General features: G+C 32.4%; 5 protein-coding genes across 20 annotated transcripts in view; 2 read left to right on the top strand and 3 right to left on the bottom strand.

The window, feature by feature from the left end:
- Positions 1-12: 12 nt before the first annotated feature.
- On the bottom strand, positions 13-6,523 carry LOC115235219. 2 transcript variants are annotated; one of them, XM_029806859.1, is made up of 7 exons: positions 5,991-6,523; positions 3,844-4,052; positions 3,050-3,292; positions 2,703-2,936; positions 2,094-2,525; positions 1,588-1,742; positions 13-1,179 (listed from the first exon to the last, which is right to left on the bottom strand). In XM_029806859.1, the coding sequence occupies exons 1-7, from the start codon at positions 6,172-6,174 to the stop codon at positions 954-956; spliced, it is 1,683 nt and encodes a 560-aa protein (XP_029662719.1). In that variant the 5' UTR covers positions 6,175-6,523; the 3' UTR covers positions 13-953. The 2 variants fall into 2 exon arrangements, with proteins under 2 accessions (XP_029662719.1, XP_029662720.1); XM_029806860.1 differs by having other exon boundaries at positions 2,094-2,522; positions 5,991-6,522.
- On the top strand, positions 6,410-13,667 carry LOC115235217. Of its 4 annotated transcripts, XM_029806854.1 has the most exons (5): positions 6,410-6,544; positions 8,383-8,492; positions 8,580-8,723; positions 11,552-11,761; positions 11,847-13,667. In XM_029806854.1, exon 5 carries the CDS (start codon positions 11,919-11,921, stop codon positions 13,593-13,595), a length of 1,677 nt encoding a protein of 558 aa, XP_029662714.1. In that variant the 5' UTR covers positions 6,410-6,544; positions 8,383-8,492; positions 8,580-8,723; positions 11,552-11,761; positions 11,847-11,918; the 3' UTR covers positions 13,596-13,667. The 4 variants fall into 4 exon arrangements, with proteins under 4 accessions (XP_029662714.1, XP_029662711.1, XP_029662710.1 ...); XM_029806851.1 differs by having other exon boundaries at positions 8,571-8,723; positions 11,552-13,667; XM_029806850.1 differs by having other exon boundaries at positions 11,552-13,667.
- A 217-nt stretch (positions 13,668-13,884) lies between these two features.
- On the bottom strand, positions 13,885-15,623 carry LOC115235226 (NADH dehydrogenase [ubiquinone] 1 beta subcomplex subunit 1). 4 transcript variants are annotated; one of them, XR_003883999.1, is made up of 3 exons: positions 15,486-15,623; positions 15,187-15,315; positions 13,969-14,477 (listed from the first exon to the last, which is right to left on the bottom strand). XR_003883999.1 is itself a non-coding variant. In XM_029806871.1 (2 exons), exon 2 carries the CDS (start codon positions 14,289-14,291, stop codon positions 14,130-14,132), a length of 162 nt encoding a protein of 53 aa, XP_029662731.1. In that variant the 5' UTR covers positions 14,292-14,477; positions 15,187-15,326; the 3' UTR covers positions 13,885-14,129. The 4 variants fall into 4 exon arrangements, 1 of the variants encoding a protein (XP_029662731.1); XR_003883997.1 differs by having other exon boundaries at positions 15,187-15,348; positions 15,452-15,588; XM_029806871.1 differs by lacking the exon at positions 15,486-15,623 and having other exon boundaries at positions 13,885-14,477; positions 15,187-15,326.
- On the top strand, positions 15,594-22,698 carry LOC115235220 (mitochondrial carrier homolog 2-like). 6 transcript variants are annotated; one of them, XR_003883995.1, is made up of 10 exons: positions 15,594-15,869; positions 15,942-16,078; positions 16,193-16,277; positions 16,490-16,655; positions 16,717-16,848; positions 17,132-17,318; positions 17,412-17,479; positions 17,786-17,991; positions 21,352-21,439; positions 22,527-22,698. XR_003883995.1 is itself a non-coding variant. In XM_029806864.1 (9 exons), the coding sequence occupies exons 1-8, from the start codon at positions 15,860-15,862 to the stop codon at positions 17,976-17,978; spliced, it is 978 nt and encodes a 325-aa protein (XP_029662724.1). In that variant the 5' UTR covers positions 15,594-15,859; the 3' UTR covers positions 17,979-17,991; positions 22,527-22,698. The 6 variants fall into 6 exon arrangements, 5 of the variants coding, with proteins under 5 accessions (XP_029662724.1, XP_029662722.1, XP_029662723.1 ...); XM_029806864.1 differs by lacking the exon at positions 21,352-21,439; XM_029806862.1 differs by lacking the exon at positions 22,527-22,698 and having other exon boundaries at positions 21,352-22,441.
- LOC115235218 (USP6 N-terminal-like protein) overlaps positions 22,639-24,990 on the bottom strand; it is a 9,818-nt gene continuing 7,466 nt past the window's right edge. For 3 of the 4 annotated variants that reach the window (XM_029806858.1, XM_029806857.1, XM_029806856.1), the window contains exon 8: positions 22,895-23,328. In XM_029806858.1, the coding sequence (XP_029662718.1) occupies positions 22,895-23,328 (434 nt within the window). Of the gene's footprint in view, positions 22,769-22,811; positions 23,329-24,990 lie in introns of those variants that run through there. The other variant, XM_029806855.1, reaches the window with a different exon arrangement.

Consider the following 24,990-nt stretch of genomic DNA (forward strand, 5'->3'; position numbering starts at 1 on the left):
TTCAACAAGCCATTTTTTTCTTTTTTTTTAGAAAAATATAAATCGTGTGCATATATATTACATATGTGAGTGTAAATTATATATACTTACACAATTCTACTTAAAATAGTGATAGCAGTATACATCAATATTACATACGCTAAAAGGCATAGATATGCTGCTATCAAATATAGTAGTATAGTCAGAAAAAAAATCTTATGAAATAAGAAAATAGAAAAAAAGAAACTAGTGAAGGATAAAAAAAATAGTGAAAATAAGATGCTTATTTCTAGATGAGATGCTGAAAATAAGATATTTATGTTTCTATAGCTAATATACTTAAATATTTGACAATTTTAGGCTAGTTCTTTTCCTAATTTATTGTAATGTGCAAATTGTCGCCATAGAAATTTATCTTATAGTAAAAATATAATTCTAACTACATATACACTAACTTACATATGTTATGTACATATTATAGCAAAAATATCTCTTAACAAATATCCTATCTATCGCATTTTGCCGCTTTTATGAAAGTATGCAAAGTAATAATTAACAAAGAATATTTTTTCTCTTGTTACTATTAATATTATTAGTATAATTACTATACCATACTTTATTATACCTTATACGAAACATATTCTATTTAATGATAACTATCTCAATTGTCATATCTTATAATAAATATAAATAAAGTAACACATACTTTAACATACTTACATAACATATTTAACATACTTTATTTATATTTATCTTATATAATATTGTATATAAGATATAAAATGATTATGTATGACTATTTGTATCACGCTCGCATTGTGAAAATTTAATCATTTTTATATTAAATACATTAATATACATTTTTTTACGTTTATTATATATATATATAATATGTAAGCGTGATATCAATCGCGAAATCTTTCCTCGCAACTTGTCTACATCGCAAAGAAATATATTCGATAGAAAACCACACTTTAGGTGCCACGATAAGTCGAGTAACTAAACGGGCTCAACAAAAGTGGCATATGATAGTGACCGTTCGGATTTTTCACGTCGAATACGATCTCGACGAACGGAAACATGGTTTCTATTCTTCTCAGTGTGAAGTATTTATCGACATCGAAATGAATCTTATAACGGCCAATTGTGCAATTTACCTTTTCCACTAGATCGACACAGTAGCCTTCAGCATTTGTATTACTGAAAACAAAATTTCATTTTTATTTATTTGTAATTCCTGTCACAATTTCAACATTCCAATTTATTCTAATATTTTATATAAACATATTTTATATACGATTAGCCCATATTATTGAAATATTTAATTAGTATTTTAATAATAAAACATATTTGCTGTATTTGTTAACTAAAGATAAATTTTAATTAATCAATATTATCACCATAGCTTCGAAACATTGTGGTTTAAAAATACTCATTAAAAAAAAAGAGTTTTTAAATCCTGTTTTTAAAAAGAAAGAGAGAGAGTTTACTAGCTCTATCGAAAAAAGAATTTAAAAGAAAAATATTTTTTTATATTTAACTAATATCAGGATTATATGTTGAAGATTGAAAATAAACAGTAACATAACCAATTGAAGAATTACACACCTCTCATTCAAGAAAGTCCATTTTCCATCCATCAGTTTATATAAACTGACTTGCAAGCCGCCAATCGGAATTCCTTTCGTGTTGTCTATAACATAAGTGGAGATACGTAATTTCCTCGTTGTGGTAGATTTTATTGGTTGCTTCCCCAAATAAATCTAGAATAAACAAAAAATTTATTAAATAACAACTTTCAAGATATGCATCATGGAGAATGGAAAGCTCATTGCAAAGTAAACTTTAAAAATGCAAATAAATAATGGAACATTATTTTTCCAATTTGAGGTAAACTTATTTTTAACAAAATCTTAACTTAAGACTTTGGTTATTAAGATATTGATACTAAAATCTGGAAACCTTTTGACAGATGATGAAAATCATCATATTTACTAAAGAAAAGAAATTGATTCTATATGTATCGAAAAATAACATTGTATAAACACTTGTTTTTCTGCATTATTATATTATGTAAAAAACAAACTAAAAAATTAAGAGAGCTTCTTTCTTACTTTCTTAGATGATGATTGCCCTTTGATATTAGCAGCATTCGACTGTTGATTAATGCTGACAATTGGCTGCTGACTAGTACTAGGAGTAACCGGTGATGACTGGTTAGTGGCAGAAGTAGGCAGATTCGATATCTTGATCTTATCCGGCTCAGATACTGCAATGGTCTTTTTTGGATCAGCCATCATCAACGGCTTGCCCTTGAGCTTGGTCAACACATATTGTGTGCCCGGTTGGAACGTGCCGCCGGTTAATGTAAATGTTTTATTTCCACACATCAATGTAATGGTTTTGTTATTTTTCAAATTAGGCGCGATCGGCAAAAAATTAATCGTGTTCTGAGTCGGCGTTGATGAAATAATGTTTGTCTGATAAGTCGTGTCCAATACCGGCAATGAAGGCGTCACAATCAAATCAGGTTTATTATTCTCCTGCTGTCAAATAACATTTTTTCACTTTTGACTAACTATAATTTTTAATTAATTGTAATTTCACGAAATTCAACTAGAAAGATCTTCCACACAAGATTTCAATAACTACAGTATTCAGATTAATTTTTGCTAATTGCGTACATTTTTCTACTTATCGAAAATATGAAAATCATCACTTACGGGAACTTTTCCTGTCGATTTCTTATCGATTTTAATTTCTGTGTTTTCATTCTCGAGCATCTCCTTTAAACTTTCTTTGGTGTCATCCGCTGCATCAGATAGAACAGATACATCTGGATTAGCTGATTCTACTACCATTTCCATCTGCACATTCCCCTGATCCTCAACTTCCTCTTCAAGATATTCGCTATGAACATGGGCCATTGCCTCGGCCAATGTATCTCGACATTTTTGCTATATAATATAATAAAAATTCAATGTATGCAATTTAAGAACGCGACATAAATTCTTTGCTAAGCAAAATTATTGCCTTCTATTAAATCTATATAATTTGCAACATAACTTACATTGGATAATTTGACTTTCTTTATTACAGGCTTCATGTCCTCATCATCAGATTGCAATTGTGTATACAGATCACTAACTATTTCTTTCTCTCCTTCTTCTTCATCATCAATTATTTCTCCAGTTTCCTCTTTGACAACTTGCATGTCTGTTGCTTCTTCCTCATCTGTGTCTAATCTCTCAACAATATATTCAATATCCTCTTCATTTTCTTCATCTCCTTCTGTCCGAGGATCATCTACAGCCTAGAATTTAAAAAATTTATATATTATTATAAAATATAATTTAAATGATTTACGTTTATATGTTCTTATTTTTATAATTGACAATATTTTATTATCATTATTTACCAACTAGGAAATACTGGATAAATATCGAATGTTTATTTATCGCAACAAATATAATTAATCTTTATTAATTATTTGATAAATTATAGATTATAAAATAATATCTTAAAAATCAACATAGAGGGAAATTATAATGTCTCACAATCATTGCATAAACTTTTCATAACTGACATATTATACTTGTTTATATTTCTAATACTGTATACATTTATTATATTTACATGTATAGGATGTCCAATATTTGTCCTCTTTTTTTAATAGAATACATTCACCTACGAACATATTTGAATAAGCCATGCAAAAAAAATTCAAATTACACTGACTGTATTCCTGTTCGACAAAAATATCAGAATTGACATTTCCATAAATATTTTTAGGATAAAAAAAATGACTCATCAAAAACGGGACTTCCTGTACATGAAAATCGATGGAGAAACAATGCATAAGACCTCGACTTCCTCGATGAGGCCTACTTCGAGTGCATTCGCATCCCACTTCCGGGAACTCTTCTTTTCTTCCATCTTGTGCGCTAGAGCCGCACGCTGATGCTTCATCGTGCACGTATGCTTTAATAGCGACAGACGGTGCGCGTGCAAATTCTTCTTGCAATAGATGCAGTAGGCACGAGTCGGTTGATGCGGTACTGAAGTTAACCATCCTAAAACGAAAATATTTTGAAATCGCCGCCATTTTTCCATCGTCGTGGATGTGCATTGTACAACGTATATCTCAAAATTATCATTTCTGCTTGTATCTTTATATGATAATCTATAAGTGTGTATGTGTGTATAAATTATAAAAATTTATTATAATCATAATTATACACATATAATAAATTATATTATATATATTTTAATTATTATATTAAAATACTCTGTACAATTTATAAAGAGAGAAAATTAAATAAAAACGCTATTTCTTATTTCAAGACAATTAGAAACTTCAAAAATCTCTTTTTTTATCACTTTATCATTAATAAATTTCTCTATTAGACCAAATATGGCTGAATTAAACGTCATATTCGAAGAATTGAAGACTTGATAAATATCTGATAGTGAAAGCTCATCCTATAATATTATAATTTTAATTTAATTTAAATTTAAATTTAAATTTAATTGATGTATAACAAAGATCTTTTTAAATTTTATTTTTATTCGACGAACTCAATATTCAACTCTGAGTTTGATTTTCATTTTTATTATAAATTTCCAACAAAGTACTCTTGTTCAATTGGCAATGTGAGATGGGCAAATCATAGCCATTATATTACACTTCATTTTCTTTTTCCATTACGACAATCTTTCTCCTACATATTGTCAAAAATTCTCCTACATATTGTGCCTACATAAAAGCGACAGAATTAATCGTTAAACAATAAAGGATTTATAAAAGACAAAAATAATTCGTATATACAATTTTTTTTTTAGAATTTTACAGTTTATTATACCAAATATTATTTTAGCAATCTACGGTGTTCTTCCCGTTGACAATTTGCGGGAAAGTTTTCGTCGAAAATTCTTTGAATCGTACAACTGTACGCGCAATATCCAGTCATCTTCTCATAGGACAAACGAAAAAGTTAACGAATTCTGTAATAACGCCAAATATATTAGATCTTCGATCTTCAACTAGATTTCTTCTAAGACCAAGTATTATTTGAACATTTCTAGATGCAACTAGTTTCTACATATGTAAAAAGCGCAAAGTAAGTTCCAATGGGTGCATTCAGCAGACTCAACAGTTGGGTAGCAATCGAACGTGATTGGTTCTTGCTTTTAGAACCAACAAACCAACGTCGAGTATTGCACAAGACGATGCTCAATTGATTCCGCTGAATGCGCCCTATGAGAGCAAAATGGGATCCTACTAACGAGTGTACCAATGTATAATGTGTGTTAACACTAATCTGAATTAATTCCAAATCGTTCATCACCACGAATAAAACGTCAGTGGAAAGAAACGAAAAATCGAACAGGATTGCGTTCGAAAATTTATTCTTTGAAAGAGTAGCAGTTCGATTAATCAAACAAGACAAAGAAATTCTTCTTTTATTCTGATTAGTCAATCAAATGCTACTCTACTTCAAGAAATCAATTTTTGGAACGAAAAGCAAACAGAATCTTCTTCTTTATGTCTAATTAGGCTTCTATAAAAGAATTTTCCTATATGCCAGTTGGTGTTTTATAGATGTCTATAGATAGAGGATTTATAGATATATAGCGTTTTCGAATGAAGCAGGTTTGATCGACCCAAAGTTGATTAATGACGTCATTGCATCGTATCTGCCAATAAAAGACTTGAATTCATAATAAAATAGTGATTAATTGATCCGAGATGAATTAAAACCCGTCCATTCAAAAACGCTGATAGATTTGGTTTCTTTATAGAAGCATATATATAATGCTTTATAAACTTTGGTGTAATTGGAGAACACAATGCTGGTTATATCCAATGAAATTAACGGATTTATTCGGAAGCAAACGGGATCGACCCTAGAACGAGGAAGACTCGTCGCATCAGATGAACAAACACACATCACACACACACACACACACATACACACACACATGAGAGAGAGAGGGAGTGCGAGAAATACCTTTGAAATCCTGCATCTGCTCCCATTCCTTTCTGTAGCGCTGTGTGTACACCCGGGTCTTCGCGTGGCTGATCTTCCCCGTCGGCGTGAGACGCGGAGTCGTCGCGGTCAGCAGATTGCACACAACGGTCGTTGCCTGCTGGCCGCTGATAAGCGTCATCGGTCTCGGCGTTTCGCCGTCCATCGTTCGGGGCGCCGAATATTATTCGAATTCTCGTGGTGTATCGTATACTCGTGTATACAAAAACCCGGCGAGGATATATACCCAAAATCGCAGCGCGAAATTACTAAATAGTTTTTTCCCGCGGCTCGTCTCACCGAGTCGGGGGAGATATCGCGTTCTCTAGCCTCGCCTAGTGCCTCGATTCCTCCCTAGTTCAATGGCGAAGCTCGACCGTTACTGAATACTGAACTGCGTGTCACTCATGTCACTGCGCGGGAGAAACGGTGTTCTCGTCCCAAGTTCCAACGCGTGGTCAAGATGGCGACGCGTCGCAGGGCCGTAACTGTCTAGGGAAAGGAAAGGAGAGAGCCTGAAAGTCCTCAATTATTAGGTACGACTAGAAATTTAAAAATAGGGTTTTTTAAAAATAGGTAAGAAATTAAAAAAAAACGATATTTTTGGGTAAAAAACTGTTTTTTTAGTAATTTTGAAAGATAGTGCCAGTTTTCCTCAAACAAAAGATGGCATATATGGGAATTAAGTTGATTTTGTTTACTGGATCAGTATAATCAATTTCAATGGATGTGGCTGAGCTGATTACTATTTCGCATTTGTTTAATCAATTGAGTTCGAATATTTTAAAACAGGTTAATTTTGATTTTTATAATTCAATGATATTTTTTGATATTCTTTATTTTTAAAGTTTCATAAAAGGTAGAAGAAAACTCTCTCAAGCATAGTTAAATTGTTGTTATTTTGTGGACCAGAAGTGAGAATAACACAGGACATGGAATCTAATATCTAATTTTAGTAAATTTGATGCTCATTTTTCAAAACCATACATTAAAGATTAAAGATTAATAAATAAGCATCAAAATTAAATTTTGGCTATAAATTTTTGAAAATGGACATTCTGAATAATTAATGGAGTAAAAAACATTTTTGGGGAAGTAAAAAACAGTTTTTTACCCAAAGTTTCTGTTTTTTTACTACCCTTTTAATCTGTAATTATATATGTATTTCGATGCGCTTTTTGCAACTACGTTACTGACAGATGAAGCATAATAACTGTCTTATTGATATGCGCGCGCATTATCGTTAAAGAATGTGCGCAGAGTCCACGAAGAGAATATGGTACTTTTCTAGTTGATAAATTAGTGACGAGATATTTCCTATGTTTTATTATAGTGCTTTATAAGAGGCAAATTACTTTCTCGGGAGTGAATTTTACTCTACTCGAGTCACTTTCAGGAAACACGTCGCTACTGCCATCTACAAGTTCCTGATGAATACATCTCTCCGAGACAGAACTTTATATATAACGTTCCTCTAACATTCTCTATACTAGGAAAAATCACGAATCTGGAAAACTAATGCGCTCACTAGCTTATTAAAAGGCGATACTAGTGTCTGTCGTCGCGCGATTGTTTTAAACTTCTTTTCTTTTGAGAACTTAATAATAAATAACACAAAAGGCAATTGACATTTTATTTCGCACAACTGTTAGAAGTTTTCAAAAAAAAATTGTCCCATATCTCATTGCATATTGTCTTCATTATAAGATGATAAGATTATTTTGTTATAAAAAAATGATCATATATATTATATATAATATTATATTATACTCTCATTCAATTCACTTACACAATTAACATTTTCCTTCTTCAACCAATTTTTAATTATATAGAAATCCTAATTTTTAAATAAAAGATGACATGTACAATAATGCTATATTTCTCTCTCTCTCTCTCTCCCCTCCTCCCTCCCTCCGAAAAATATAGAATAAAAGTAATATATATTAAAACAATGTTTTTTTCAAATATATATAGAAAGCATTATTGTATCTGCCTCATTTCTAATTTAAATAAGGATTTATATTTATATAATTAAAAATTGATTGAAGAGTAGAAACATTTTAATTGTGTAAGAAAAGTGAACATATATATAAAAATATCTATTTTTATTATAGCCCTAACAATACACATATTTAAAAGATGTCCAGAGGACATGTGTGTTGTTATAGGTATATATATATATGTATATCCCTATAACACACACATGTCTTCTGGACATATATATATATATACTTTTTCAGTACTATTTTTTACACAAATTTCAGTTTTCTGTTAATATTTCTTTTATCAATATCTTATAAAATATTTTTAAAACAAAGTGATTTAGATGTGAAATCAGTATTTAATTTGCCGGTAATCCTTTTTGCTACGACAGTTTTTGAATTCTCATTCAAAGAGATGGACTATAATAAAGAAAAGAGAATAGAGACCAAGGGTACATTCGACACACACACGCACGTTTTATGGAACGCAGGAACCCCGCAGGTAGAGTGTATCATGAATTTATCCGCCTGCTCAGTTCAACGGAACTGGCTTTTAAAAAGGACCCAACAAACTTTTCAGGCCTTTCAGGTACGAAGAAACAGTCCTTGACCAGCAAACACAAGCAAAGCCTATACATAAGATCCAGACGAACTGACGAACGTTAAGAGAAAGTTCAGTTTAAATGCACACGCCGGACGCTGTACATGTCTGTACAAAGTACGAAAGTTCTAGGTATGTAACAATAATTGTATTTCAATAATTGACAATCTACATTTCAAATCATGCTAATTTCAAAATAACAAATTATCAGAATAAATAAATCTAATAATATCTATTTTTGCTTCCTCATAGAGGAAGCTTTGTTTTCGTGACAAAATTTTTTTTCGAATTTTTTATGCCAATGTGTTCAGAATGTTCTAAAAGGTCGAAAAAACATATTCTTAAAAAATGTCTGTATGTATGTATATATGTATGTACTTATGTACGCGATTTGTTGTACAACCGCTAACTTCCGCAATTTTTTAGATATCTAGTTAAATTTTTTTACATGGATAGATTATTATTAAAAGATGGTTGGTATTGAATTTGGTGAGAATCGGTCAAAGAGTTCATTTTTTATACATTTTGAATTTTTTAAGAAATGTCTGTACACGTTGTAACTTTCGCAAATTTTGAGATATCGGATTAAATTTTTTTACATGGATAGATTATTATTAAAAGATGGTTGGTATTGAATTTGGTGAGAATCGGTCAAAGAGTTCATTTTTTATACATTTTGAATTTTTTAAGAAATGTCTGTACACGTTGTAACTTTCGCAAATTTTGAAATATCGGGTTAAATTTTTTTACATGGACAGATTATTATTAAAGGATAGTTGGTATTGAATTCGGTGAAAATCGGTGAAAGGGTTCATTTTTTATAAAATTTTGAATTTTTTAAGAAATGTCTGTACACGTTGTAACTTTCGCAAATTTTGAAATATCGGGTTAAATTTTTTTACATGGATAGATTATTATTAAAGGATGGTTGGTATTGAATTTGGTGAGAAGCGGTGAAAAGATTCATTTTTTATAAAATTTTGAATTTTTTAAGAAATGTCTGTACACGTTGTAGCTTTCGCAAATTTTGAAATATCGGGTTAAATTTTTTTACATAAATATAGTATCATTAAAGGATGGTTGGTATTGAATTTAGTGAGGATCGGTGATTGCTTCTTTATCTTTTTATTTCGCTCACAAAGCTTCCTCTATGAGGAAGCAAAAATTGGAAAATCCGCATGCTTAAAGGAGCGTAAACTTTGTGAGATAAAATGATGAGGAAGCAATGTGCAAGTTTCTAATTTGCACAATTCAGCTTGTTTCCTTTTATAATCTGCTTTAATAATATATTCTTCTAATGTAATGTGTGAAGAGAAAAAAAAGCACCTTTTGAGACATAAAATATATATTTTTAGATTAATTTAATTATTATAAGTCTTTAAAAAAGGCTTGTATAATAAATAAATGATAGAAAGATTTTAAAATATTTATTTTATAGATTTTATATAGAATTTATTTTATAAACCTAATATTTTTTTTATCCATCTGTTTTACTTGATATATTATTGTAAAGTAATATCTTTTTATAAATTTAAAGGCTCACTTTAGATGATTTATAATTCGCGATAAAATACAAGATAGAATTATCCTTATAATTTTATGCGTGTCATAATTTAATGTATATATGTATATCTGACATATATTTTGATTTGTATGTATTTTACATATTCAAATGTCGTAAAATTTATAAATAAAATTCTGCCTTGAATTTTATTGCAAAATTATAAATCATTAAAATGAGCTTTAGATAAAATGATATTCTTGACGCAATTTTATATTTTTAAAGTTAACTATTTTATTTGCTACATTCTTATAATAATATTTTTGTATATATTAAAGCCCATCTTAGACAATCTATAATTCATGATAAAATTCAAGACAAAATTCTCTTTATAATTTTATGCATTACATATGTTTAATGTGTATTTGTGTAGTCTGATATATATTTTTGTATGTTTTATTATGTGTTCAAATGTTTTTTGTTACACGACAAAATTTATAATATAAAATTTATAAATAAAATTCTACCTTGAATTTTGTTGCAAATTATGAATCGTTTAAAATGTGCTTATAGACAAAACTGATAGGGTTGACGCAATTTTACGCATTTTTAAAGTTAACTGTTTCACTTGATATATTCTTGTAATAATATCTTTTTATATATTTAAGCCCACCTTAGACAATCTATAATTCATGATAAAATTCAAGACAAAATTCTCTTTATAATTTTATGCATTACATGTTTAATATGTATACGTGTAGTCTGATATATGTTTTGATTTGTATGTTTTTTATATGTTCAAATTTTGTGTATTATTAAACAAAATTTATAAATAGAATTCTGCCTTGAATTTTGTTGCAAATTATAAATCATTAAAGTGGGCTTTAGATAAAACGAATATTCTGGACGCAATTTTACATTTTTAAAGTTAACTGTTTTAATTGATACATTCTTGTAATAATATTTTTTTATATATTAAAGCCTACCTTAGATGATTTATAATTTGTGATAAAATTCAAGACAAAATTCTCTTTATAATTTCATGCATTACATATTTAATGTGTATATATGTAGTCTGATATATGTATATTTTGACTTGTAGGTCCTTTTTACGCATACACGACATAAAATTTATAAATAGAAAAATTCTGCTTTGAATGTTGTTGCAAATTATAGATCGTTTAAAGTGTGCTTTAGACAAAACAAATATGCTTGACGCAATTTTACATATTTTTAATGTTAATTGTTTCATTTGATATATTCTTAAATGGAAAAATTGGCAGATAAAAGCCCAGGCGCGGATATCGATGGACAAACTTATTATTGTTAAATTCAATTATGTGCACAATGTGCATTTAAAAATGTACGTTTCGGGCCGTTTATTTGATCCATCTTCAGCATAGGTACAAATATATAGAGATTAAATTGGAATTTTAAAACCCGACATGCACATTTGCAGTTGCAGTCAAATCTCAAACTAAAATCAACAATCGGAAAAGAAATTCATTAAGACTCGCGTGGAATTTGTACAATTAAGTGGACAGCGTCTAATCGCCATCGCCCACGTATATCATCGATGGATTCATATAATGAATGAATGAATGTTTTGTTTAATAAGTGATAATTTTCAATCATTAGTCTCTACATCTATGTATCAGTGTCGTTTAATGTGAGATTAATATTATTATTTTAAATTTATTATTTTTATTTACATGCAATTTAATGAGTAAATCATGTCTGTATTATTTTTGCAGAAATATTGCTCGATATACTCTAATTTCTATAGAATCCAAGAGACTCATTTGTTGATCTATTATATCAACAATATGAATACAATAAAACCGATACTATACAGAGTCGAGACATATATCGTGCCCGAAGTGAACAAGGAGCAAGAATTCTCGCTACAAGATGCAATCAATGAGATCGATGATCTCAAAATCGTGAATCAATTAAATGTTCGAGAAGATGAAGACGTGTCGAAGAATAATATTCTAAGAAGAAAAAATACATCGCCCGCTTTCGATAATAAATGCATGGAATCCAAAAGATACTCTGTAGATACCAATCAATTAATTAAAAAAAAATTGATAAAGGACATCACGAATAAGAATGAGTCTCTATCTAACAAGCAATTCGATAACAATAACATTAAATATAATGACAAGGATTCTGATGAGCATCTATATATACAAAAAGAGTTTCAATCGTCTATCGAATCACAGGATGCATTCTATCCTGTAAGACAATTTAAGAAGTTCAACAGTTTGGTGTCGATCGACGAGAGAAGCGAAAATTTCTTGGAGTCCAAAGTAACCAATTTTTGTCATCACGGTTTCAAGAATGATTGCACCGCGACAATTCCATCGGCTGAGCAGGTTAGCGATGAAATTTTCAAGAAGAATTGGTTGCACAAGATGGAGATCTTGCAACAACGCGATGCCGCCCTGAGGGAGAAGGAGATGGATCTGCAGAAAAAAGAGAGGGAATTGTTCAGGAGAGAAAAAGAACTCAGAATCGCAGAAAGAGCTCTCAATGATAAATTAAAGCTAGTAGATCAGCAGTTAAAATACCAAAAAGATATGCAACTCGTGGAGAGGAGACTGGGGGAAGCAGCACAAATTTTATCCCACGAAGTCGAAGAACCCGACATTAAAACAGAAAAGTTGAGAGATTGTCAATCTCTGGAGAGAACTTCAACACCTCAACGATCGACTTTGGCACCTGAAAAAATCATTAATTCATGTGAGAAAAATGAAGAATCCGATAAAAAAATAAAATATCCAATACATCCAAAGAATTACCCATCGAAGCAATCCTCTTCGTCGAACACAATCTTCGGGACTCGGTCATACGCTAGTTTAAAGTACAAAGAACAGCCCCCTGGCAATAAAATACGCTATGATGATCTAAACTCGACGTTGTCAGCGGACAATGGAGATTCGACTTTCGTGCAGACATCGGAGCGATTTAATCCACTGCTTCATAAGAAGCCGTACGCGTTCACGAGATCCGCGAGCGAACGGCGGACCAGGAAGACGAGCAACGCGGTTGTTACGAGACCGTTAGAAGTAGTTAACGTCGAGGAGAAATCTGAGCCTATTATCGAGGAAGATAAGGTTTTCCGAAAACTCAGCGAGAATATATGCGCCTCGCAGGACAAGAACACCAGATTCCAAAATTACGGACTTGTGGATTGTAAGTTGGACGACATTCAGCAAAGCAACGCGAAGCATAATCCTGGCAATGAAAAGAAGTTGTTTTCGTACCTCGATCTGGCAACCGGTAACAAATACAACCGTCAGAAGCGTTCCAAGGATAGGCCGATCTCTTGGAACGAGGAGATAGACGAATGGCTACAAAAGAAACGTCAGGCGTATAACTTAGCGATTAAAAACTCGGCTGAGAGTAAGGAAAACCTCAAGTGCAATATCGTCGCAGAAAAAGACGGAAAGAATTCAAAGAGAGATGTTAAGAACAAATTATTCACTATATTTCGGTAGCACGCTTACTATCATTAATATAGTAGCGCATAAAATAAGGGTTCCTCTAATCCAAAACTAACCAGTCAAGAACTCTAGTTTTCTGTTATTTATTTTAAAATCAACAAAGATCTCTAGAAATTTGTAATATAGTATCTTAATTTAATATTTATAATGTAATTAAATCTGTATATAGTTAGTCATAAGTTTGACATACATATCGAATTTCTGTAAAAGTAATTCTGTATTTGCAATCAATTTACTACGCAGTCGCATGCATGATAATCGTCAAGCATCAGCTATAGTAATACTTTTCATATTTTTATCAAATAGTATCTATACACCGTTACCAATAAAGAAAGAAAAATTAAATACACATATTAGTAACCATATATTGTGTCATGATTTAAATAGTGTATTAGCGAAATACATTTGTCATCTTATGACTCTTATGTGATTCTCATTAATAGAGTATATTTATTTGGTAGCTTACACATAAAACACTAATTGATTCTGCGATTTCTTAAGATTTGATGATGCATAATAGACATGAAATTAATATGGCCAAGAGGGTGGCTCCCCAGGCTTCAATTCTCTGCCGTACAACGCTGATTTGTCCCTGAACATCGTCATACGCTCCGTATCCAGATGGTCTATTTTCTTCCCGATCAGGAAGCCCGTGATAGGGAAGATGAGCGTCCAATAATACTTCCACATGTTTTACGACGGATTTATATTGCCGCAGTCTTAGTCACCTGCTGCTCAGCAAGTTGACGCTTCCAGCGAGCCGTTCGTCTCAAATCCGCGGAAACCGTGACAACCGTGAATGTGGGGAATATCACGCTAATCAAGTTGCGCCTGATCAAAGTTCCGATAGTTTTGAAACTGGAAGTACCCATCAAACTGAAAAAAATCACAAAATTAGAGAACGAAATCTGACCTGCCTGAATTAATCTCGCGTCAAATTAATTAAAGGATAGATCGAGCTGGCAAGGTAGCATGACAAACAATCGCTGTCAAACTATTTATTGGGGACAATTTTTTTTTATTTTGAGGAAATGAAAATAACATAATAGGCTAAAGCTAAGAAGCGACCTTAACAACACACATGTCCAAAAGACATCCAGAGGACCTCCTCTAGATGTTTAATATCCTCTGGATGTTTATCAAGGATGTTTAATATCCTCTGGATGTCCTCTGGACGTCTTCTGGATGTGTTGTTAGGAGAATGAGATGCAGAAAAGACGAGTTTCTTACATCCTACGAGATCTGCATCGGTTGATTAATTTTCTGCGCTAGAAGGTTAGAATTATTTCAATTGTTATGTAATCGTGATCGATGAAAGGGGCTCGAGGCTCGAGACGAATCGCGCCGCCAATCGTCGCTCCTCCTGTCATTCCTTCGCGAGAAACATCGACTCCGAATTTCCGTAAAATCCCGAGTGGAATAAACCCGACGTAGAGAAACGTTTCGATCTCGTGCTCGGTTTTCGAAGGGGAGAAGGAAAACACGCGCGGCCCACAATATCGGAATTCGTCAAAAAAACCATCCGCTCCCGAGAGGTTAAGAGACAAGGGCAACTATAATGCGTGGATAAAACGAACATACTTACAATCCTAAACTAAGATCTAGAATTCACCCCGCCTTCTATCTCGCATGTATCCGTTTGTATAATCCTGATCCCGGTGAGTGGATACCAATAGATATCCGTTCCTTCTGACTCCTTTAGGCTAATGTTATCCTGTAATCGAAATAAAATGTACGTATGTGTGTCCTGTACATATGTATAAGAATTAAGATTCGGAAAAAAGATATTGCAAGAACGATTAGAAATATCTATAAGTATAAATTAAATCCCGAAAATGTGTGCGATTTACGTTATTGACAGCTGTTGACAGTAGATCTTTTTACCTCTTCAGTTTTATCGGCGAAGTAAAGGCCTGTTCACGTGGCCGCTTGACAGCGAACAACGACTGGTACTAAGGGCGGTTTCCAATGGGACGATAGATAAATCCTTCTGTCATCTTCCTTCCCCGGTGTTTCACGTTTCACCATCGCTCATGATCACTCGTCAGATTCGGCGAAGGTTCAAACAACATTCTAGGGACACTGACGTGATGCTTCTTCGATTACTCTTGTAATTAAAATAGGAATATCCTATCAGCCATCCTCTATTATTCTGTGCTTGGTTCGACAGAAAGCAGAAGATTTTCGGGAAAAATATAGGTGGGCTAAGAAGAAAAAGATTTATCGTCCCTGATATTAAGTGTTGTGTATCCTAAGCGATGAAAACTGGCAAGTTTTAATATCAGGAAAAATCCCCTCTTTTAAAGAAGAAAGTTAATGCGATCTATGTTCTTTTTATAGGGAAGAAAAGATTTAGGAATTTATCGAATATGCCTCCAATGTCGAAAGACACCGAGGTCCTATGGTCGGATATAACCGGGCGCATATTGATCAACGCGATTACTCATCCTATCGAGTATGCAAAGGTTTTGATACAGGTAATATCTTTATTATCAATAAAATTTCCTCAAGCGCAAATAAATTGGCATAGTTTTATCGAGGCAAAGTATCATCTCATTCAAGGACTGTAAATTTATCTTATAATATTACAGATTGGATATGAACCTATTCCACCGAAACCAACTGTAACATTATTTGGAAGGCCAGCGCTAAAATTACCCAATGCCTTTACGTACAGTAAGTCTGACTTTAATTAAAAATTCAAGAGATAATTTATTTCTGAATTGAAAAAAAATTCTTTTTATATTAAATTACATAAATATATTAATTCACAGAATTCTTTATAATTCTTTATAAACTGGACAAAATTATTTCAGTTTTATTTTGTTTTATATATTACATTATTATATAATGCTCATGTATTTTGTGTATTACATCATTGTTTACAGTTAAACATATAAAGAGCATAGATGGCCTCACAGGCTGCTACAGAGGTCTGGTGCCAAAAGTATGTTCTTATACAGTTAGCACAATAGCGTGTGATAAAACTTTAGAGTATCTACAACTGAATTCGGTACAGAATGAAGATGAAGACGACGAAAATGAAATCGTAAGGTATGTGTGTGTTGAGAGGAAAGAGAAAAATAAGCGGCAATATAATTTCTCACATTTACAGACGCAAGAAATGTATACGTGAGATAATAAGAGATGTAATCAGTAGAACTGTCGCGATTGTAGTCAGTCATCCTCTGGAAGTCATTTCATTAAGGATGATGGCTCAATTTGTGGGTGGAGAGACAAAGTATAGGTATTGTGTATTGTGATTATATTTAATATAAATCTTTTTAGAATGTTAAAATAAAATATCTCAGAAAATTTTTGAATAATTTAATGCTGTAAAAGCATTTATCACTTATAGAATAAAGAAGTAAGTGAAGGTTATATATTACTAATTACATTCCCTTTTACTGATCTTAAGGAAAACTGACAATTTTAAACTAAGTTTTCTGAAAAATATATTAAATTTCCATTCTGCTCCGAATCCTTTGTTATGACAAAATTTACTTATTATTATATGTTTTCACAAATAGTAGTCTATTTGGCTCGTTCCTGGAGATCTACAGAGAAAATGGAATCCTGGGATATTATGCAGGATTGATACCACGTGTTATAGGAAGTGCCGCAGCTATAATTCTAGCTGGTGTCTCCACATATGCCATAAATAATTATGTCATACAGGAACCAACAATGAAGCCGTACACTGCATCAACCATGACAGTAAGTGGATCAGGAAAAGCCTCAATGCATATTTATACGATATATTTTGGAACTATCACTAATGCGTGTCTCTCTCAAATGAAATATCTTTAGTTCTTGGCTACTACTGTGATGTATCCATTCCTGGTGGTGTCGCACTGTATGGCAGTAAACAACTGCGGGTAAGTAAAGTCTGTAAATTGTGTTTTATTACATCTCTATATATAAAAAAAAAATAAATGAATATAATTATTTGAAATAATTCATTTATTATATGTATAGAGATGTATTTGAAAATAAGTAATACCTATATACCTATATTATAGAAGTAATACTTATTGTCATATCTTGTACTGTCATATTTTATAATTAAAAGTAACACAAAATTGATTTAAATGTCAAGATATTTCGGAATTAAGGATATCTCTAATATTTCACGGGAATAATGCATCAGATTAAATTAACATATCTACGAAAATTTGTTCAAGGTTGGTGGCCGGTCTACCACCACACATGCCAATCTACAAGAACTGGCTGCATTGCTGGCATCATTTATCAGTCCACAACCAACTGAAGAGGGGCAGCAGTTTGTTATGGCGTTATTATACTGGACCACAAATGCTTTTGAACGGCAAAGTGATGCCGATTCTAGGCGACAATTTTTACCAGCCCAGTCCTTAATGAGTCTCATCAAGTAAGCCCAGATGAGTCTATTATGAACCAAATGAGCCTGTTATAAGCCAAATGAATGTCGACTGATATATCATGTCCCCATTTGACATTTTACTTGTACAGTATATACTTTATAGCGCCATATAGAAAAAGAAAAAAAAGAGAGAAAGTTTGCTGGCAACGAATTTCTATACCGAAATCATACAAAAATTCCATGCAATAAATGTTCTTATAATACCAGATCGTCATCAAAATATAAAAAATAGTTTTTCAGTAAAATATTGGAACCTAATGGATATTAGAAATACTCCATTAATTTAAAAGATAAATCAATCTTTATAAATTTGTTAAATTATATTAATCGATTTCTGTGATAGCACTTTTCAGTATTATTCCTTAAATTATAATAAAAAAAGAAGGTATACCAATTATGATCAATTGAGATAATTGCAATAAAACACACATTGCTAAAATACATATATCTTTCGCAATTATTCAATCTGCACGTTTTGTTTGCGCCTTCGCGAATTGTGAAAGCTGGGTATTTTCATGATCGCTGAATATCTACCCAAAATAATTTCGATATATATATATGTATGTATATGTATGTATGTATATATCATTGAAATATTCTTTTAACAAGGAAATCTACATGGAAAATTTATAATAACTGTAAAGTTGATGGACGTCATATTTTAATCATTTTATGATGACTATTAATCTGATTTTTGGAGCAATGGTGTCACATTAATTCCATTATTACAATCGCTTTCATTGATCTTTGATATTTTGATCAAATCTCTTTGCGCATATAGATAAGGATAAATCAATTTGAAACAAAAATACTCTTTAATTACATAATAAAAAAAGATGCTGAAAAAAACAAGCTGTATTTGTGCTATGTTGACAATTAGACTTTATTGTTTCGACAATTAATCGACTTACAGTACGATCCGCGTTGGTAATCGATAAGATTTCAATGAGCATTGCATTCGCCGGATTACAAACGTCTTCCTATACATACTATGTCCTACAAAGAAAGAAGGGAGAAGAGTAACGCGCGAGGGCTTATAAATTCTCGCATCTCCCGTCATTAACACATGTATAAAAAAAATATCTCGCTAATAGTCTTAAGGATGTTTGTACACAATTGTTCTTTCTCAGGCATTTACATTTAAACTATAGCTTGCCTGCGCGAGAGTGGCCAGCTGAATGTGAATAATGAACAGAGAATATATACAGCGCATATCTCATGAAACTCTGTCAATCATGTATCAATATTTGAAATTTGACAAATAATCATCTGCCAATATTATCTTCATTAAAGTTCTCAACATTATACATCTTTATTAAAGTTTTGAAAAGATTCACCTTCCAATTATGATGAAATAAATATATGCGATTTTCTTTATACACGTACACATACAAACGAAATTTAGTTAAGATTAGCTTTACGCTGCAGTTTCGTGCCAAGACGAAGTCAAATCCAAAATTGGCGAAAAAGAGCTGTTGTTAGAAAACGAAGAATAGTTTTGGGACACACTTTATTCATAATTAACACGCGTTTTTTTTTAAATTATTTTTCTGTTTAAATCTACTGAAGCGAGGACTTTTTCCAAAGTACTTTAGGCCGGTATTCATAGTCCGTTCTTATATTCAAGATCGTCTTAAGTGTGGTCTTGGGTCATTTTGAGATTCCATTCAACCAATGAAATGGCTGCAAAGCATCTTAAGACTATACTTGAGATGATCTTAAATATGAGAACGGACTATAAATACTGGGCTTAGACTTGAATAAAATATATTACAATGTTCGTACTCTCTTGATCTAATAATGAAGCAATTATATTCTCACGTCTCCATTAAATTACTTTATTGTATTTATATATTTATGGAATTTTTCGTTTCACCGGATAAATGCAGTAACGATTGGTCATTGCTTCGATACAGAGAATCGCCCCTCTTAAAAACTAAATTACATTTTAACCACGCGAAACAGAATAATAGTTGCATATAACAGGGACTATCACGTCAATCCGAAATATACTAACATCAGAGTTATCAAATTTATGTATACAATTCTACTAGGTAAAATGTATTTTCACGAATTGTCGGGCTTTTACAATGAAATTTGTAACTACGCTAGGCATTGGAACAGCTACTAATGTGTAATCAATTAATGTACAAGAGGATCCTCCATACGCTCTTATATAAAGTCTCTTATTTGATATATTTTGTTTTAAAATTTCTTTCTGTTGGCTATATTGAGTTTGATATTTTTTTCTTTTCAAGCAGATTATGCAAACGCGTTGCAACACCAATCAACGCTCTACATCTATTCCATTTAACATTCTTTCGCTATTTCTGTATTAATCATCGTAATGGTATTTTATCTTGGCAAAATTGCATTATGCACACACACAGCCGATATAAAACCCGGCTCAAAAAATTAATTAATGCCCAACGCAAGAAACAGAAATCATATATATTTGGCTATCGTACAATATTTTGTTATTGAAGAATATCCAGTTGAACTATTAAGGAAAAGGAAAGAAAGAAAAGAGGCCATCGTTGTTAAAATATTGTTCCGAATTAGAAATAAACGAGGAGGAATTCTTACGGTAGAGGATTTTAATTCTATCAATCTCGTTCTCGCGTAACACGATAAAAATCAACATTCAATATTTAATCAACCAACATTGCTTCTCTCCTACACTATTATTATTAGATATTAACAATCGCGGCGCGCGAATTGTTTGTCGAGTCCGCATTAATGCATGAGGATAATTTTTTTAGGCTCTGTAAGCTATATACATTGAGGAATATTGCGCGTGTTTCGGGAATGTTGGCGAAATCGGAAGCAAGGAATACACATTCGAAGCGCGATGCTTCTTCACAGTCAAATAGTACAAAGCAATCTCGATGCAACACAAAAGGAAACTGTTCAATATTCACATTCTACGACGAAGAGGCTTGAACTCAACAGGCTACATCCGAAGAGCTTTTTTCACTTCTTAATATAGAAAGAAGTCTATTTTTTCCACCTTTTTCTCCTTTAAATATTATGCATATGTACAAAAGTATATTTCTTACAATGTACGAATTATATTAAAAAAAAAAAAAAAAAAAAAAAAAAATGAGGGGCTTTAATTTGGAATATTACGCAATGAGGGAGAAAGAGAACAACTTAAAGTAAAAAACAAAGTAACACATTGATATTACCAAGGCAGCATAATACTTAATGTAATCGATAGTAGAGTAGTTTTTTTTAGGACAGGCAAATATAATTAGCTTGTGTGGCGAACGCATAAATAATCGGTATATCGTGCGACATTTCCCCGAGAAAGTATGCTAAGGTAAATTCATTTATCAATTTTTACAGTTGCTCGGAAGATAAATCATCGTCGACAAACCGGTAAATGTTCCTCTCTTAGATTCAATCTCGACAGAGAAACGTGCAGAAAAACTTGGTAATTCTTAACCAGAAATTTTAGTGACGTTGTATCCAGAAACAAATCCATTCCCTTTTACATCTCTACATTACAAAATTCAGTTATAGAGTTATATAGAGTTTAACGAGATTTATATTAATTATATTTATTTGTATCTATATCTAATAAAACTCAATTCTTTACAATAGTTATGTAAAAAAAATTAATTTGTCTCTAGATACATCTGTGTTTTATATACAACACAATTCCTCTCTACACTCTAAACTCTTCATAGCGATCCAAAATATTGTAGCAGTGTTATTTCGGCTCCGCGAACATCTTTATTATATACGCGTTCTTTTCTTTTCATGGGAATGAAAAAAACTATCAATAACTGCAAATAAAATTGTGTCATAAATATAGACGTGTGATAATATATGCAATGAGTAATGCAATATTCAGCTATTTATGAATAATCGTAAATTAGGCCACGATAAATGTAACGACAATATTTTGTTCATTTTAAATTTGGTAATTAAAATGTTATATAAATTCCATTCCGCTTAAAATTGAAACATTTAACTCTCTACTCTCGTTGAATCTTTGTAAGTTGGAATGCAATTAATTATATAAACATTTTAGAGCCTTCAAAAATTGAAATGTATGTAATTGATTCTTACAACTTTACAACTTTTTAAATTGAAATGCATTTTTTTAAGGATAACAGATATATATCAAAGATTATATATAGTGTAATTAGTATTTAAGATTACGTTCTAAAAACAGTATACATCATATTAATGTTTCTCCCATTTCTAATTTTTCTTAATACTTCAATTGACACGCTTTCTAAAACGAAATCTCTTAAGATTTAACACGATGGCTCATATTTGTCATTGTTATTCTTTTTATCGCATATGCGCGGTTTGTTGTATGTAGGGTATAAGATATACATACATAGAATATGCCAGAAGTCGCGCATTGTTTTTTTGAGAAATCTTTAAAGTCAAGTATATAAAAGTTTTATCTTCGACAAAAATACATGCAAATTCTTTATTTTTAATGCCAAATTCCCTCGATATTCTTGCTATAAGAAACATAAGCTAATAATGATTTTACTTTTCAGGAGAGGCAAAAGATTCAAGAGAATACTCCCTATAAATCAGAATGTTATGAAATACTAGTTACACTTGTATTGACAGTGTGATATCCTATGTATAAGTGAAAAGGAAAAGAGATCTCTACGCTACGAAAACAAGCTGAACAAGTTAAAATATATTTTTTACCAGGCATCAAAAGAAATCGAAATTGACATAATATTGTTATTTCTTCTTAAAGTTCGATTTATCAGAGGACGATACTTTAACATTTTGTAAAACAGACGCCCCCCCGTCTCGTGACATTATTTTCTTACCTAGAAACGCGCGACTTCCAGGACACCCTATCTCGATTCGATAGTAATTTTCCGCACACAATTCAATATTTCGACTTACTCTACTTCAAGTCTAGCTCCACTTCCGGGCTCTCCAAGGAAAACGGCTTGAGATTCTCGACGATGGGAGTCTGATCCGGGTCAACGCGGATGCGGATCTTATTAGTGTCCAGGGAGCGTGGTAGCGTGCGCGGCAGGTCGTCCTTGTAAGAGACCGCCGCTGATACGGGCGACGTGTACGGCACGTAGATGCGCACCACGTCCGGGCTGGGCTGATGCGGCGTCGCACGCGGCGTCGGTAGACCACCGCTGCCCGAGCTGGCGTTCGAGATATTGCTCTGGGTATCCAGGCTGTTGTCCAGCGCCTGGGAACGCGTAGCCGAACTGAACACCGACAGGTCGGCCGTCGATGTCACCGACGTCTCAGCCAACGATCGGCGGGAGCCGTTAGGAGACGTGCCGTCGTCGAGGCTCGGGTCAAAGGAAAACTTGCTTCCTACAAACACAGATTCTTCACATTAGAGGCGCGAGGTTGAAACTACAAGATACAGTTTTCATGCACCGAGTATTTTTTTGGAGATTATTACTGAAAGGGCTTTATATATTTTCGGTTATTAATACACGAATAGAGATATAAATTTTTTAAATGATTCAAATCAAGATTACATATTTTATTTTTTTCTTTGTGAACGCATATATGATGCAAAGCACATTGATGAAAGTTTTATTAGCAAGGATTGCATGGTAGAATAATGATTGTGCATAATAGATCTCTTATTTATTTACATAATGTCAGAGGAACAACAAGCTTAATAATAGAACTGCGTAAGACGAATCATCTTAATTTTGTCTTAATATACAAAGATCGTTTCAACAAAGCAGGATCTTTTCTAATTTACATGCATGGATAAAGTGTTGTGTTAAATCATGTAAGACTCGGCTTGGTTAATTTACATATGTTTATTAAACATATACGAAACGAGAAAAAATGATCATAAGAGATTCATTGATAAATATTTTGGATGAATCGCATCTCGTGAAGTGCATTTGAGACACATCATGGATCGATATTCCGATTAATTATCGCATGATCCAAAGCATAATAGCGCAAATTAATACCATGTGTACCACAAATAATACATGCGTAATATATACTTAATATAATATAAAAAAAATATTCTATTAATATATAGAAAGTATATTTATATATATACGTGTATATATATATATATATATATATATATATATATATATATATAAATCTGAAGAACATTTGCGTGTAACACCGTTAATAGTGCTTGGGCGCAGTTTCACCAGGTGCCGATCACGTTTTCGGGAAGCGTTGAAGTACGATCGTAGTTTCACAAGTCATAGTATTTCCGTACAGGCGCGGCGGCTCGCGAAATAATGAAGATCCTCTCTTGCGAAAGCGCGCCACGTCTCGTGCATGAATATCTTGCCGGTTCGCCGTCATTAAAAAAGGCTTACGCTACTTTCAGCTTAGAGACGACGAGGACAAGAGCTAACAAGGCCGGAACTTTGTACTGCGAATGCAAGTTCGGGAGAGAGAAACCCCCGTAATACGTTTTACGTTTCGGGGTATAAGACTCGCGCTGTTAAAGCCGAGTTCAAAACTTGTCGAGATGCTGGCGGGGGAGTCGAGAATGGTGTACACGTGATCGGGATATGCGACGGACACGTTCGCGTTTCAGCGACAGCTTGGCAGTCACCGCAGACAGTGCATACTTTCCGCAGCCTTAGCTAGCGGTGAATTAACCCTTGCACTCTCATTTCTCTGCGCTCGGTATCACGTTCTTTATCTTATTAACCCTGCGTCGTTCACACTTTCCTGGGAAAATAATAGCGAAATAGACCTCGAAGGTTAAATTTACTAAATCTATTACGTTTATCGTATTTTCTCCTCTTTTCCCTTAATTACTCTGACACGAAAAGAAATTAATACCACGTATTTTGATTCGATGAATTATAAATGATTAAATAACCTTAGAGGATATCATGTAAAAAATGATATACAATATCTTAAGCATTATATTAAAGATTAATAAAAATGATACGAATGATTAAAAAAAAAATCTAATTGATTAATTATTTATAACTTTCTGTTTCTCTTTTCCTCTCTTTTGAAAAAAAAAAATTC

This window comes from Formica exsecta, unplaced genomic scaffold (assembly GCF_003651465.1).
Source record: "Formica exsecta isolate Colony F162 unplaced genomic scaffold, ASM365146v1 scaffold213, whole genome shotgun sequence".
NCBI classification, from domain to species: domain Eukaryota; kingdom Metazoa; phylum Arthropoda; class Insecta; order Hymenoptera; family Formicidae; genus Formica; species Formica exsecta.